Raw genomic sequence first — 17,674 nt, forward strand, 5'->3', positions numbered from 1 at the left:
GGCTCCTTTTTTCTGAAGTGTAGTGAGATCTGACAGACAAGTGCATCCAAAATGAATTCAAGCCATTAAAGAGAAAAAAAGTTTCCCTGGAGAATACACACCTTTTCTTCCTCATTGCCAAGGTACTCATCCTCGGCACTGTCAGACATGGGGACCCCTAAGAATGTCCTGCTACCATGATAAAGATACCACAAAAAAACATCACAGAGTCCTCACATGCCTCTGGGATCTACTCAGTTCAATCTATTGCTGGGCAGCACAAACTTCTCCTTGTCTTCCTTCCTAAGGACAGAAATCATCTGGGCTGATACCTGTACAACTCCCAGGCCAAGAAGGCTTTCTGGCAGCCTAACTTCACTGGTGGCATGGCAAGGCACCAAGATCCTGAATTCCCCACCAGAAAGGTGATTCTGTCTCTCAAGATGTGAAGAGCTTTCCATACCCTCCCTGCTCTCCCACTCTGTCTTCACTTAGATTAAAGCAGGAGGAAGTCTTGCCATTTGATACCTAAATTCAGCTGAGCCCAATAAAATGCAGCAAAGAAGTTGACCTCCTCCTTTGCCACAACAGTGAGAAGCCATCCTGGCTTCAGCAACCTGGTTCAGTCAGCCTGGACTGCGTGTACCTGGGCATGCAACTGCTCAGCCCTGTGCAGCAAGGCTTGAAGGCACCACCAAACACTTTAGCAGCAGCCTGAGGAGCCAGAGTCTAGGAGGGAGAAAGCACAGCCACCTCCCCAGAGCTTCTCATCCAAACATACATCTTCAGCTCCCAAATTAACCAGACCAGAACACTTAAGCCACACTCACTGAGCTGGAAGAAGGCAATGAGGAATGTCATGGGGTTTCTCTGGCCAAAACAATCCATGTCACCTAATGCAAGGAAATAACTGGATGCCTTCCTTAGTGTCTCCTTTCACTGTCACTTTTTAGGCATTACAGAAGATACAGGAACATAAAGAGTCAGGACAGACTGTGTTTTATGGGTATATTGTCATGAACATGGTCCAAATGGTTGAAGTCTAATTAAATTTAAATGCTTCTAATTCAGGAGTGACTTTGGTCTAAGGAGAACTGAGGAGTTCAGTTTGCCAGTCACAGTTGCAACGTGCTCACACTGGCCTTCACTGTAAGGAGGACACGGTATCAGATTCAGCTTTTCTGTAGCTGTCAGAACCAACCCCAGTAACAAAAGCTAGAGCAATTCAACCTGGTTCAACACCCTGGAACTGATGGAAATGCAGACTGTCATCTGAGAAGTGCTGGTTACACACAAGTCAACTTCAGAAGGTATTTTCAGCATGTTTGTTCAGCTTTGTCATTTCCAAAAATAGCTACAGCCCAGTCCATTGGTGCCCTTCTCAGGGACACTGGAACATCAGGAGACACCGAAGTCTCCAAGGGCAACACACCCCATCAAGGCCTGTATGTCTTCAAAGTAAGGTTCAAACCAGGACACTAAAAACTATCATATTTAAGATCCTACAATACACAGTCCCCCAGAATCATAGCAGGGTTTGGGGTTTTTTCCCCTCAAAATTATCATTAGATCCTTTGAACTGTTTTATACTTGGGCAAATCACCTATGATCTAGTATATTATACTGTGCTATTTCCTTATAATTGTCCCTTGCAGAATTCTCACATGTTCCACGGTGAAAATTCTGGGCCTCAAAAACGCTCCTGGGATGGCATGGAAAACAGCTAAACTGGGGAAGAAGAGGCAAAGAAAAATATAGCTGAACTTTAGATTAAAATACGTGCTAAAAATAAACTGATTTTTAGAACACCAATGTGTATTTTACACAGACTCTGTTGTCATTGTTTCTATTGCTTTTTCTTGAAACACTAAAGAAAATATACAGCTGCTAAAATGGAGCCCGGACAGGAAAAGGGAGAAATCTGGCTGTGAACATGATTGTACAAATAGCTTGTTTCTTCACTGCTTTTCCTCATTGAAAAAAATGTGTCCATAGGCATTAGTGTTTGAAAACAAGCAATCTCCCCACAATTCCCCTCCATGACAGGAACTGCCCAAACTGATGAAGCAACATGTAAACTATAAAACATCAATGCCACTGCAGCTTTTCAGGGAAGGAACTACAATGAAATATCATTGTCTTCTATCATGGTAGCCTGCGGTAGAGAAGTTTTTTTCCTATCAACACTGCAATAAATCACTCACTAGTCAGATTTCATCTGATGTTGCACCATCACACCCAAGGTGGAAATCTCCACTGAACTGAACAGGAACTTTTTTTTCCAAGACCAAAACCAATAGTACCAATAGTATAACCAACTACCTGCTACTATGTGTGGAGGATCGGCTGGCAGGACGGGGACATATGGATGTAGCTGGAGCTATGGATGAACTGTTGGAGTATAGAACACGGCCTGACTAGGCCGTGAGAAAATCTGAGATAGCAAAGCTACAGTGTCTTTGTGCCTGCTACTTGGCTGGTAAACAGGAACAAAACAAAAGCAACTGAGAGCCACCTGTGTCAACATGGGAAGGGAGTGAGAGGTGGAATCAACATTTGAGCCAGAGCCAATGGTGAGCTTGGCTTTTGCAATATGCATGAGCTAATTATGAGGCATATATTAAGCTGTTAGCTTATCAATAAACGAAGTTTGCTGATTCTCATATTGAGCGTCCCTCACTTCCCTCGTCGCGACAACTATGTGCTGTAGCCTTTCTCCACAGCACTCCAACCTGGGTGCAAAAGTAACCAGTGTTATCAGTTTTTATATGCACACTTAAAATTCTGGCTTCAAAGTCAACAGAAAAGCAATAGCAAAACACATTTCAGCCAAAGGAATCACAAGGCCATCTGCCTTCAGTATCACCTACCAAAGAAGTTTCCTGTCATATAAAGTAGCCTCATTCATTGCTTGGACAAGACTATTCTTGGGGGAAAAAAAAAAACAAACACCAAATTTCATTTCACAGTGGTGTCCATAATCATAGATTCAGACACATATGAATCCCCAGTGAGAAGTCAGTTCTACTCTACTGCTACAACATCTGCTGAATATTTGTTCTAATCCACCTACTAACTGCTTTACTAATGGAAGAAACCTATTCAGGTATATAATTCCTAGGCTTAATTATTGTTATGCTAGGATTTAAAAGCAGTTGTATTCATACATAAATACATATATAGCAATACATAGCAACTTGAAAGCAAAATAGCACCTTAGGAGTACTCAACAGACTTGACAGTGTTGCAGACTGATCCAAGAGCATCAGAGCATCCTCCTCACCAGTGAGATAGAAAATATCTGAGAAATCAGGTCTCAGTGTCTGGAAAACTGCTCCAGCCACTCAGCCCCAAGGGGAAGTATGACACTACACCCTCAGCTATGCATTCAGGCACTGGGGACTCCTCCTTGCAGCTCATCTAAGGCCTGGACAGCAAACACTGTGCAAGGGTAAGGGCACGGCTACACTGCAGAGGGATGGGGCAAAGAAAGGAGCCCCCAGTCCAAACGGGAGCCTTCCTGCAGAGGAAGGGCAAACACCTACAGCAAACACAACACAGTGCTCAGGGAAGCAGCACTGCACCTCTTGCTGGATTTTGGGTTTGCAGCAAGTAGAACAACTCAGGAACCTACATGGCAAAGACCACCAGAATTAACACAAAGGCCAGTGACCACTGGAACAAGTCATCATGGAATAGAGTCAAGATGAAAGAACAAAGGAATGGCAAAGCAGCTCTGTAAAAGCATTGACAGTTCTGAATAACAGACAGTCCTTCAAACTAAGATCTTTTTGAGAGAGGCTGCAAATATTAAGGACACTAACACTGTGTTACCCTTATAGTCCAGCTGAAAGATCTCTGGAGCTTTTTTTTTGTTATATATCCAAACCCACAGCATTAGTTCCTTCACAACCATCTTGGCACCACTGCAGTATCATCCTGGAAGGCAGGACAGCAGAGTCACATCATAAAACACAAACAGGGAAGCAGGCTTCTCACATAGCACGTGTGTGAGGACAGCAAGGGCAGGCAGAAAGGTCCAATTTTTGTAGATGCTGCTTGTATCAATCACAGCAGAAGCCACCAAAAGGCATCATGGGAAGCACGAGACAGTTTATCAGCTTTCCAGGGCAGACAGGACACTACCACTGGCTTTGATCCTTTATTTCACACAGTATTGCATGGCCCAGACAGCCAGTGGTAATAGAACTGGTGTTCACCAAAACCATGTATTTCACCTCCAGCTAACCAAGAAAGAACACTCTTAGCAAGGCCCACACACTTCAACATCATTTCCAATGAATGCAACTGAAAGTTTGCAAATCAAACTGTGAGGCCTGTGTCTCACTCAGTGTCTGCAGTTTAGAAACATGTGGTTTTGCAAAGAAAGAGAGCACTGCTATATTACTGTGGGTGCTCATAGCCTCTGTTCAACTGAAAGTACAACTGTCAGGCACATTAATAATTCCATTCTGATCTTCAGCTTTTTAGCAAGTGAACTTGTTACTAACAGAGTGCAAATGAGACAAGCTTGAGTTGTTACTCTTTGACAGTGTGCATCTTACAACCCTCATCTGTCTCTGCAGACACTGCCTGCACCCAAAATGCCTGATGATGTCTCTCAAATTGGGGGAGCGAATAGGGGAATGTAATCTCAAACCACAGAAATGAAGAGTCATTGATCAAGATAGCAATCAAAACTGTGAAGTGTGAAGGTGTAATCAAGAATACTGTGAAACTGTAAGACTCCTCAGGTCCAAAGAAAAAAGTTAATTTACTTCCTAAGTTGGTTTTCACCTTGAAAGCTAATTGCTGAAAGAGAAAAGGTCACACTGCTTAATAACATTAAACAGAGAATACAATACATGCAGATAGTGTTTGACATGAAGTATTAATTATGTTCTTGACAGAGAATCTGTTTATGCTGTGATGTATCACTCCTTGCATTGAACTATATATTGAGATTCACTTATGACAGGTGTCACTACTGTGTGGGAAAGTCACCTTTACCTTACAGTCCTGGATCACTGTATAGCAGGTTTGCTCATATATTTTTAAACACAGCTGGCTTCTTGGCACACAAACATGAAATCCTGTGTGCTTTTAAGTCATTTGTTGAAAAGAAATGGTTTTCTGTTTTGATATCACATTCAAGAAATTTACACACAACTCTTACATTGCCTTCAAGGGTGAAGGAATTATGCTCTTCATCACATCATCTACTTACTAATTATGTTTTGTTCCTACAAAACACTACTTTAGCAGTTTACTTAAGTAAACAGTCTCTTGCTTTCTCTGGGTAGCCAGATCCACCTCTTTTTGCCCTTGGTTTGCCCTCTTCCTTGATTCATAAACATAACTGAACCAAAGTAATTAGAAGCAAAAGAAAAGGTGAGAGAAAACTAAACCTGAGAAATTAAAGGAACACGCAGCTCATACCACTCAGGCACTTCAAAGGAAAGTTAAACAGGAAATGAGATTCAGACCTTCCAAAAGGTTCTTTTATTCAGAATTAAGAATTCCAGGAATTCTTAAACATTGCTGAAATTATGAGAAGCACTGAGCAAGATGACAGCAACCCAAAGAACCACCTGGTAAAAATACAGGCTCAAGTTTCACCCGGCAGAATTTAAAACAAGATGCAGAAGAACAGAAATGCTCATACAGACACTGGCCCAACATTGCCAGATGCTGAACTCCAGAAGATGTAGAGCAAACACCTCACCAAATGCTTCCACACACCACAGCATCTGGTCAATCCTTTCTGGAAATGTTGTTTCTGAAGACACAAATTATTTCTTCCAACCAGATACCCTCAGCAGAGACAGGAAGTCTTGCCTCTGAGAACTGAACCTTCATAAACACAGAGGGCAACCACCTCACAGTACCGTGTCCATCACTGTCCATTTGGGAAGCCTGTCCTGTAAACTGCTGAGGATGATTTCCTGCAGCCTGTGATCAACTCACCAGAGCACCAACACATCCTCTTTTGGACACTTCATCACAGCACTACCTTCAGATATTTCCTCTGATATTATGTTATGGTTCACCATTGCCTTACTAGCAAGCACCAACATTGCTGCAGTCTGAATTCCACATCGGATTTGACTCAGGTCCATCGTTCTTGCTGGCAGTCTGCTGGCCATGGGGTAAAAGCCAGCTGACAACACGACAACAGCTTCTTACACCAATTGGTGTGATGCAGAAATATCCAAGATAAAGACTGAAGGCATAGGGACCCAGACTCTGCTTTTTCCACTGGAAGTCCTCCCTGCAGAACATTGCCTAGATGTGCCAGGGGAAGCCTGTGCTACTCTGCCAGTACAGGACTCTTGGGTCTCAGCATTTGCTAAAGCCCCCAAGATATTTTTAAACTACCCTTAACTGCAAAGTATTCTTTACTGCATTTTTTGTTCAGTGATGACTTAGAGTAAGCATTTATTTTTAAATCATATTTGACATTTTGTTAGGTGTACTGGAAAATAAACCAATTCCTACATATGCAAAAATTAGAAATTAATGAGATCTGGCAATTATCTTGATGGGAAGAACAAAGTGATTTAGTTGAACATACAGAGACTTACTAAAAAAAAAGTCTGCTCTAGTAGTTAAAAACAAACAAAATTGCTTCTTATTGATTTTAATTTAGGTTGAAACACTAGCTGTCTCTCCAACAAAGCTAGAAATGGAAACAACTATAAATGAGTACAAGATGTGATAAGATAGACAGATTTTTAAGCAATCTAGTATAGAGATGACCTCCACTTTAGACTGTAGTTAAAATATGATATTATATGTATGGATCAATAACTAAGTTTGCATTTGTCTCAGCTCCAAAAGCTGGAGAGCTACACGTCTTTTTTTCTTTAGCTACTCTAAAATGTTGTCCAATTAAGCTCCACTGTTTTTTTTCTTACAGATCCTCTAGATTCTAATTTACAAATAAAATCAAGAGAAGCAATTAAATGTTAAGTACTATCAGCATGTTTCCCCAAGTGATGCACATGTGCAACAGAATAGAAGTAGTCCAATCTTGATACAGAAGACCAGGTTACAAATTGAAATACATTCGTATCACCATTACTTGCAGCTTCACGCTCGGGCAAGTAACAACATCAGGCACCACACGCTGCCCGTGCCTGCACAGAGGAGGCTCCTGGACCACAAACCTCACAGGCTGCAGCAGCTCCAGATCCACTTAACTCCTCCAGCCTCCAGAGCCAGCACAGACACAGAGCAGAGGCAAACAGGGGCTTGGTGTGCACAGGAAGAGTAAGTGCAGCACAGAACAGTGCCGGAAGGCACTTTTGGTGATGGCCATCCAGTCCATCATGTTCAAGGCTAATTAAAAGCTTGCTGGCAGACTGCCTGGTCACTCCTCTCTGCTCTCCAGACAGCACACACTGCCAGGGCCTGCCTGGCTCACACGGCACTCTGTCCTGAAGCACACCAGAAGCATCGGTATCGATCAAACACGATTTATGATCCTTTCAGCGTGCCAGAACTTGAGGCAATACTACCTGATAGGTATGGATCAGATCTTCTCTGTGTTTTTTGTGAAGGCTTTGAAAGACTGGACTCCCTCTCTCCTCTAGACATACAGATCTCTCCATTTTCTCACCTACCTTCACAGACACCAGCCTCTTCCCAGACAGGACAATACTAGCTGGGGCAGAAGGGACTGTTTTTTCCTCAATTGTTGCATGATACTAATTTGCCAAAACAGGCAGGATCAAAGTGAAAAGCTAGCAGTACCCAAGGGAGGCCACCCTAATGGAAAAAGGGCCACAGTAACAGAGCAGATCTTGCAACCAGCTCAATATCCAGCAGCAGAAAAGAAACACTGTCTACCAAAGTCAGCAGCATGAGTAACAGTAGAGGAGATAAGGGTACTGATGGTGGGAAAAAAACCCAACAAAAACCCAACAAAAAACCACCCAAAAAACTCCACCACGTTCCAAGAACTCTACTGCCTCTTAGGGGTCTCATCCAAAGTGTAATCCCCACTCCAAGGTTCTGATGAACCTCATCTGTCAGTCACACCAGTGTTACCACAAGGGCAATAACTGAGGCCAGGTCACAGGCAAGTTCTGGAGCTGTGTGAAGCTTTCAGTGTATAACACTTAACAGAAGTCAAACCCTAAACCCACCCACTTTAGATAACTCCACAACAGTTACTGACTGCTACTGCCTTAAAAAATGTTGGGCTAAAAAAGGAAACAAAGAAAACCACAAGAAATGATGCATCTGAGACACCAACACTGCAGATGACTTAAGCCTTTCTTTCTATTTCTAAAATTGCCATTATAGCAGCATTCAAGTCACATTAAAAAAAAAAAAAAAAGGAAAGAAGATACATTCAAAGAGTTTATTTTAGGCCACATCCACTGAACAGCAGAGTATTTTGTTCAGCACTGACTCCAATAATGATCTAGAAGTCATACTAGGCAAACAATCAACATGAGCTTCCTTGCTGTGGCAGAAAAATAGGCCACTGAAAATCCTTGGACAAACAGAAAGGGCAATAGCATTGCACATACATAATATGAATAAGACCAGTGTTCAGTTCTGATGTGTACCTTTCTGGGAAGGGGGGGGGGGGAAGAAAAAAATGCAAAAAAACCCCCAGATTGCTACAAAAATTATTCAAGGACTGGATAAAATCTGGTGGCAAAGGGCTTGTGGGGTTCAGGTCACTGAGTTAATCAGGACATTGTGACATGGGTTTACTGTAATGGACTCTCATGGTAACAAAATACCAGAGGACTCTTAAAACTGGTAGAGAAAAGTGAAACAGATAAGAGACAGTTGTTAAAGTGGTGGCATATTTAGAATTTGATCTTCACTAATTTGAACAACCACTTTTTTTCAGTGGCCTATTTATTTTGGTAACTACTTTATCCAAGGAAAGAAGTTGGGTATCACTTAAATTGACAGCTGTTGACAGGAAAATTCACAAACACCTTTGCAACAGCCACAAGTTTGCTCAAAATGCAAACAGAACCATGGTGTAATGCAACAGAACCATTCCAAGGACTGATTATTATGGTAAGCACCCTCCAAAAAGCCAGAATTTTAATGGATGGACATCACTTCACCACAGGCAGAATCATACCAAGAAATGGTTTTGCATTTCACCATCCAGCAAAAGAAAAACTCTCCAAGAAGCATAAAGACAGTAGTAAAACTGTGCACCTTTGACACAGAGCCACCCTTATGGAACTGCTGAAAAGAACACACACAGTTGTATTTCAGAATAATGTCATGATGAGGTTTATGGTGCAAATCCTCACCTGCTGAGAGCTGCCACAGCAACGGCAGCATCAGTTGTGCCACAACAACGTGCCATTACACCAAGAGAAGACATCATAGAATTTGCACAGTTTGCACCCCCAGTTCGCAAATACAACAATGAATTAATTCACAGTAAACAGAAGGGAAGTGCTTTGCGATGCATAAACAATGTAGTAAGAAACAATTTAAAAAGTAACAGTTTCGGAAACTGCTGTCGCTGAGCACAAACTTTTAACACTTACTTAAATAGCTAAAACTGCACAAAGGTGTTGCTTTGGAACACAAACAGTTATACAGAAGCCACATAATCTGATGCAAAACCCTTGGGCAAAGAAGGAAAAATAAACAACTCATTTTAGAACCTGAACACTCCATTAGCAATTCTCACCAATTAAAACATGATGCAACTGCTGTCAACAGGCAAATTTCAGTTGTATTTTAAGGATGGATTTAAATACAAAATACACAAGCTACTGCACTTCAAGAATAATAATTCAACTAGCTCCAAGTAGCATGGAGGCCAACAAGAAGAGACACTCAACTGGCTCTCTCTACCTGAATGGCATCTGAATGGATGCAAAGTTTAAGAGACAGTCATGCTGCACAACCCCTCATTTCTACTTTGACTGCAGTAAATCTATACTATAATCTCCAGAAGTCTAAAAGCACCTTAGGAATCTAAAGGCCAATGAAAGTCTATTCAAAACTTAATCCCTAAATTCACTTGTGATAGCAATGTAGATCTGTACCTAACTGTTTGAAAGCTACTAGATATCTTTATTGTCTTAGCTTGGCGTTTCCAGGGGGTGGGAGGGTAGGGAAGGATGGACGGACAGAAGTTTCATGCTGAGGCCCACTAAACTGAGGTTTATATAAACATGCATCCACCATAAAAATCCCTAAACTTCCCCTAAAAAACTCTTAGATAACAATTATTTATTTTGAGATGGGTATCACTACTTCCTCCTGAGATATAAAACAAATTCTTCTAAAATCCAGAAGAAGAAAAAAAAAAAAAAAAACAAAACAGGAAAAAAGATTTGATAGGAGACCGTTTCTAAGCACAGCAAACTGACACGAAGGCAGGGACTGGTCCTCAGTGGTGCCGGGGCTACATCACATTCTTGTATTAAAGAAATGTAACAAGGTCCAAAGAAAGTAACTGTTGAGGACCATCAGCAAGGGTCAGGACAGAACTGTTTCTACTCACCTCTGCAGTAAAAAAAAATGATTTTCCAATGCATTGGCGCAACTGAACCTACCACCATTTCCTACTTATTCTGTGTTCACCTCTTCTTATAGTGAAGTTCCTTTTCCACTCTGGGACAACTAACACTGGCAATCAACCAGCCTGACAAACTCCAGGGACCTCCAGGTCTAAGAATTCAGATTGTTAAAAAGCAGTAATCCAAACTGTAGATACTTTTACAGGAGCAAGAAAAGGGCAAGGCACTGCTGTGGTTAAAGCAAGTATTATAGCATTTCTTATGTCTCTTAGAAGCCTCCTACAAGGATAGAAAATGGAAAGAGTGAGGTGTGGAAAAACTGAACAACTCTCCACTTTGCCTGCGAGGAGTTATCAGACAGCTTTCCTTTCCTGTCAGCAGAATAAACTGACTCCAAACAGAAGAACTTGAATAGCACTCTGTCAGGGAGACAGGTACACTTTATTTCGTAAAAAAAAAAAAAAAAAAAAAAAAAAAAAAAAAAAAAAAAAAAGAGAACAAAACGGCTGCCACAAGACCAAATAACATCCCACATTTTGCTCCTAAATACCAATGCAGCTCTTCAGGGCTCAAGGTCTCATTCATTACATTGCTGCGAGCAGAGAAAAGGATTTTTCAAAGCAGCTTTCCTAAGCTAAGCATCCAAATCTCAAAACACCTAGATTTTCTTTAGAAAGGCCTCCATGCTATGAATGCTAAGTCCCTCAAAGCAGGCACTGGACAGGATAAACATGTATCAAGCATCACCGTAGCATTTATGCACAGAAGAACTGCAACACCCACATCACTTGAGATTTTATGTGTCAGTACTGCTGGCAGGTGCGTGATGCGGTCAAGTTTTAAGTTCTAGAAAATGGTTCATCATTATTCAAATGACTTGATAATTAAGAACACCAGTACTTCAACTCCCAAGCAAACTTAGAGATGCATAATAAAACCACATTAAAAAAAAAAAAAAAAGGCCGTGCACCAACTGATTTTACTTTAACCATAGTTCACTTGAAGACTAATTCAAATTGCTGTAAGGTGTCGTAAAACCTTCAAAAAAATTCAGTGTCGTAAAAACACGTCTTACAGTGATTACATAAATTTCTTAGCTTCCTTACTGCCCTGTGTCTTCCCTCCTCCTCCAGACAGGTGGGGAGTTTATTCCCACCACTGTTTCCCCCAGCTTCCCAGCAGTAATCAGGGAAAAGGAAAAAATGAAACAAGAACAGCAATATCCATGGATTATCTCAGTATCATCACTGCTGTGCTTGCAATCTGCACCCTCATTCATCTGTTCACTTGCAGGGTGGGAAGAGATTCTGCTTAGGCCACAAGTATGTGACAGCTCAAGGCATAAAGCAGGAATCTGCTGTGTCCTGGCAGCTGTGCCTCGAGAAGACGACTGTACACTGAAAGGCAAGTATTTGGGGACAGGACCAATGTAGCCCAGATTCATCTAGGAGTACACCTGTCCTCACTGAACTGGGGTGGGATCCCACTGGAGAGCTGTACGACCTGAGAGCAGCATTAAAAGAAAGAAGCCAACTTGAGTTGCCCCAGGGCAAGCACTAGCACAAGCTACTGAGTAATGGGAAAATTAACAGCAATCAAGGATCACTTTTCTTTGATTTTTTTTCCTCTAAAGGTTTATTGACACACAACTGAAAACTAGTTGTTTTCATCGAAAGTTACTCTCTAGTTGGGTACTTCCAACTGGCCACACCCCAGGTGCTGCTGTTTAATGTGAAAGGGTGCATTAATGTACATCTTCCTTCTCTGCTTTCCTTCCAGCCCCTGCATGTCTCCACAAAACTGATCCAGCCCAATTCCACCAGGGACTATCTGGCAATCGGTGATGTCACATTCTTGCCAACCTGGTGCAAGAAGATGCAGATCCACAATTTTGACTTGGAAGAAACACTGACAGGAGTTTACCTCACAAAGAAAGGAAAACTTTGTAAAGATATTTAGACACATAAAGCAGCAAGCAGTCACCAGAAGGGATATATAAACCATAAATTAACCCATTTGGTGCATATCCACATTCTCAGATGACTCCATATTTTTTAAGAGAATTTCTCTGATGAGATTCCACTTCCAAAAATACTTAATAATTGTTGTTTAGAATTAAACTTTAGGTAATGTGGCACATAAACATAAATCATCAAAATTTCATAGCACACAGGAACAACTCTGGTCTTTAAAAATGGAAGCACGGGAACTTGGGTAAAAAGAAAATCAGGCTCATTTTTTCATAATTTCTCTGATTAAAGTTATATTAGCTAAAATACAGTGTTATTACTAAACCCTTAAGCTTCAGAGCACATCATGCCACATGTTCATTTGGCTGCTAAAAAGAAGCAACCAAATGCTTAGCATTTTTTCCAAGGACAGTTAAGATTAATAGTTTGAAGTCATTTCTTTAATTTAACCATGGAACTTGAACATTGAAATTAGAGTCAACTTTAATAACATTTTATTTCAGAAAACTCTGTAGTCCTTGAGCACTGATCATGGGATAGATAGAGTCCTCACTGTTAGCTGTCTTTTCTATAATTGGAAACAAACCCCAACTATTAAATTTGCAGAACTTGATAACAGTACAGCCAACACTTGTCCCTGCAAAGACTCAGAAACTGGGAGTGAAACCATCACCCTACTGAAATCAATAGGTGGTTTTTGGTGACTTTTATGGTACCAAGTAGGACCTATTTGTTCCACAAAGATACCCAGTGCAGAAGCAGGTGGGATGGGTGAAGGACACAACATCTCTGTGCTTCACTCACAGAAGTTCCTCTCTGCTCTAAGACATCGATTTTCTGAAGAGAATCAGAAACCCTTTTATCCCCATTTCCTAGACAAAAAGAAGAGGAGACAGGGGATGAGAGAGCAGTAATAGAAATCCTAACTCACACACACAGGAAAAAAATCCTCCCTGCTCTTCCAAGCGAATACAGGCTTTGCAGGCATTGCCAACACCCCAACAGGACTCAGGGAATTCCAGTTACCCTCAAATTGTGCTCCTTTCTTTTTTTGGATGTACTGAAATCCCTTCCTTCTGTGATGCCTCTTCTTCACTCCCCACTTCAAGACGCCTCTCACTCTGCCTGCTAGCACAGACAGCTCCTGTGACTACTTGAAGATTTTTGAAAGCTGGGTCCAGGCCCCGCTAACCACAAACCTACTAAGAGACACCAAAGCTCTCCCTGGAGTTTCCCCCCCAGAAGCAAACAGCAAGCTCAGCTCTAACAGCCTGGGAAGGCTCACTTGACATTCTTTATCTGCAAGGACTCCATTAGCAACTTCCCGTAACGTAAAGCATATTTTATAACGCCACTGAAAATAAGGGATAATTAAAATGTAAGAAGTGTCATCTTCATAAAAGCCACAGGACTAAATAAAGTCTTGGAGGGCCCTCTCCTGTACGTTCCGTATTTCTCTATGTGCACGACGTACCTTCCTCTGTAAAATCTTTAGTAGACAAAGCCAGTCTTCTCTGTACCTTTAAAAATATCTGAAGTAGTATTTGATTAGTTCATAAGGAAAAGCTCCCAGTATAATTTTTCCTCCAAGCAGAAGACAGTTACATGCAAAATTAACTCTCAACTCAGAACTACATAGACTCAAAATCCAAAAAACCCATTTAGGCAGTTACCAGGTCAGCAACAACTTGATTCATTACCAAAGAGCTAATCTAGACTCAAGAAAATTACTTCATTTATGCATCTACCCTAAGAAAATGGTAGCAATTGTCACTCTTTAGATGACAAGATTGTCACAGCAACAGCTAAGAACTGCACAAAGTGTACTTTTTCCTTTACAAAAAAATATTTACCCTCTTCTGGCAAAACACGGAGAAATCAGGTAGTAAGGATATTTTCATAACACTAATATTTATGTCTTACTGATTTTTGGTACTGTGAATTTAAATTAATGAGCAAACAGACCCCACGGAAACAACCTCTCTTACCTTGTCTCGGTTTGATTTATTAAGCAATGCAATTACCAGTGACAAGCCCACAGAGAAATGCACTAAACACTTCAGAAAGAGGAAAACCTTACCCACATATTTTTTGTGCCAGAATGACTCCTTTCTCTTACTGCAACCTAAAGAACAGCAACAAAAATACCTACTTAAACAGTGAAAACCTAATACAACCCCCCTAACAAAGGAATACTGCAAAGACTTATTTTCTACATGGTTCATTTATTGTTGCTGAACAAAGAAAAGAATAGCCTTTATGTTTCCTCACAAAGTGAAGTGATTTGCAGGGGAGAAAATAAATAGTGACCTCTCTTTCATTTAAAGGGAGAGAGATATGAAGCAGACCGAAGAAAAGATGCTTGTAAAATACCACCAAAACAAGAAATACCTTAGTTCTCTAATCCTCTCTAGAAAAGGCTATGAAAAGGTACCGAAACATTTGTGGTGGATACTAAATGGTTAATATCTGGCCGGGATTCCCCGCCAACACAAATTCCGATGATTTGCCATTGGATGTTGTCAGCACCAATGTCCTGTTATAGTCCACCGAGATCCTCCCTGCAGCTTTCCTGCCTCGGGCATCTCTGATGTACGGGATCAGAGTCTGGAGCGTCCCCGCTTATCACGATGTTTCGCTCACCACCCCTTGGCTGCTCACACACCGGGTGCTGCTGCTCTTCAGAAGGCGGCACACAGGAGCGAGCAAGTCACTGAGGTCTAACATGGTAGCTCTGTGCAAAAACTAAACGCATAAAAGCCCTTCTGGAAAATAGTTTGCTTTCCAAGCAAGCCTTTTAGCCATGAACATCCCTGAAACATTCCCAAGTATTACACAGCTGTTTTACGGCTTCTGGCGCTCAAGAGTTTACCAACACACTGCAAACGTCCACAGACCTACTCTGCTTGCATCCATCTTCATATTCAAACCATAATGCAAATATTATCTGGTTCAAACATTGCTGATCTAAATCAGCAAGCCGTACAATACTGTCATATTAAACCGACATCAGAGCTTGTTTTCCTGCAGCGTTCCTGGAGCCTGCCTTCTAGATGTAATTACTGTACAATATAAATCAGAACCAGAGAGAAAGGCTTCACTCCGAGCGCTGAAATTGAGAAGAAATCAATACAAAGAAGATAAATGTTTCGTCAAAAGCTGCAGAGGTATTAACCCTCTCTTCAACTTAGTTTCTTTTTGTTTCAAATGATTTTACCCTGTGAGAAGCTGCTGGAAGGAACGGGAGCTCTGTATTTGGCGATGGAGAAAAGTATATTTCAGAAAGAAAAACAAAACAAAAAAAATAAATATTGAAACAGAAGTGGAAGTTCCTATAAAGCCTCCAGAATTTAATTCTCTCGTTTCACACTCGCACACCTGGAGGCAGCGAACAACCGGGTCTGCCTCAGGAGCCCACGCAAGGGACGGGAGGAGTCGCGGGTTGGGGGGGACACGCACCTCCCTGGGGAGGGGGCTCGCCCTGCCCCGGGCTCCTCGCCCCGCACACACCCCCACCGCGGCCCCCCGCGCCATCACCGCTGGGAGGAGGAAGGGAGCGTAGGGAAAAGCAAACAACCCATCAGAGCCTTGGGGGTGCCAAGCCGTCCCCCCAGGGCGACCCGCGGGCCCGGCGGACACGCGCGTGTCCCGGGGACGCGCCGGGCGGGGCCCGCGCTGCGCGCCCGCGGAGGGGCGCGCGCCCCGCGGGGGCTCCCGGCGGCGCCACAGCGCCCCTGGAGGGCGGCCCGGGAAATGCGCGGGGAGGCGGCGGGAGCCCCGAGCCCCGAGAGTTCCCCCGGGCCGGGGCCGCGCCGGGGGGGACGCGGGTCCCAACGCGGGTGAGCGCACCCCCGGCCCCCGTTAAACTCGGCCCCTGCAGCTCGATCCGGGGCGAGAAGCGATGCGCGGACACCGGCCGTGCGGTGCGAAGTGCGGGGTGGACAGCGCGGCGGGCACCGAGAGCCCCCCGCCCGCGCAGCCCCTCTCTCGCGGGGGGTGTGCGGTGGTGGCCGCGCAGACCCAGCCCCGGAGCGGGGCGGCCGCGCAGCCCCGCGGCCCCCCCGCCCTGCCAAGGTCAGCACGCGGCACGGCGAGACACCCACCGCGGACACGAGTGGGGCGGGGAGGGCGCGGACCAGGCACCGCGAAGTTTCTGGCGGGGGGCGCGGGGCTGCAGCGCGGAGTCGGAGCGCGGAGTCCCGCTCCCCTTCGGGGCGGCGAGCGGCGGTCCCGCAGCACAAAGGGAGCTCCAGGCAGCCCCACGGAAGAAGGGCAGCGTGCGAGGAACCCCCCTCCGCCCACCCCACGCTGCCGGGGGCTGCATTGCACCGGAGAGAGGGGACACCGCGCCGGGAGCGCGGAGCCGAGCCCGGGCACCGCTCACGGCCCCACTCGCGGGCAACGCTGCCCGCAGCCCGGAGGGTGCTGCGGTACGAGGGGAGACCCAGCGCTGGGGCCGCCTGGGCGAAGGGGCCCCCGCGGTTCCCCGGCGCATCCTCCGCACTCGCGGGGTGCCCCGCCGGCACCGCACGGGGGTCGCGGACACGTGTGGCGGAGGTACCGGGAGCCCCCCAGCCGCCGCGCTCACTCACCGGGGAAGCACACCACATCATGGAGCACGGAGCTGGTGATTTTCAAGAAAAAGATCCACCAACACGGTTGCAGTAGCCTCCGCATGTCCAAAGCCGCACATCGAAAGGGGAGAGGGGCTAAAATAATTAACACGGGGGAAGGGGGGAGAGGGGGGGAGGGAAAGGGGGATGAGAAGGGGAGGAAAAAAAAGAAAAAAAAAAAAAGGAGGAAAAAAAAAAACTTGTTGAAAATAAGTTTCTCCCCGCACCCCTTCTTCCTGCGGGAGAAAGCTGGGGGGCTCCTGCTCGCCTCCTCAACGTGGGGGGACGGAAAAAAAAAAAATCCCGCAAAGCGCGGGGCAGGGGGAGGACAGCGAGGAGCGGCGGCGGCGGGGTGCGGGGACCCCCCCGCGCGGTGTGTGCGCGGCTCAGGCGGGCAGCGGGGCGCGCCGCATGCCGCGGACCGACCGGGCGCTCACAGCCGCCTCCGCGCACGGCCGGGCGGGCGGCGGGCAGCCGGGGCCCCGGCGTGCTCCATCCTGCCGTACAGGAAGTGGCGGGCGAGCCCGGATCCTGGCGGAGACTTTAAAGCGGGGCGAGGGAGAGGAGGGAGAGGGAGAGAGAGAGAGGGAGC

At 44.6% G+C, this 17,674-nt stretch overlaps 1 protein-coding gene across 1 annotated transcript in view; it reads right to left on the bottom strand.

Moving 5' to 3' along the window:
• Window positions 1-17,407, bottom strand: part of PTPRG (protein tyrosine phosphatase receptor type G) — a 400,490-nt gene extending 383,083 nt beyond the window's left edge. The window contains exon 1 of the mRNA XM_032698957.1: window positions 17,062-17,407. Within this exon, the coding sequence (XP_032554848.1) occupies window positions 17,062-17,146 (85 nt within the window). The 5' untranslated portion in view covers window positions 17,147-17,407. The remainder of the gene's footprint in view (window positions 1-17,061) is intronic.
• Between the last annotated feature and the right edge of the window lie 267 nt (window positions 17,408-17,674).

This window comes from Chiroxiphia lanceolata, chromosome 11 (genome assembly GCF_009829145.1).
Source record: "Chiroxiphia lanceolata isolate bChiLan1 chromosome 11, bChiLan1.pri, whole genome shotgun sequence".
NCBI classification, from domain to species: Eukaryota; Metazoa; Chordata; class Aves; order Passeriformes; family Pipridae; genus Chiroxiphia; species Chiroxiphia lanceolata.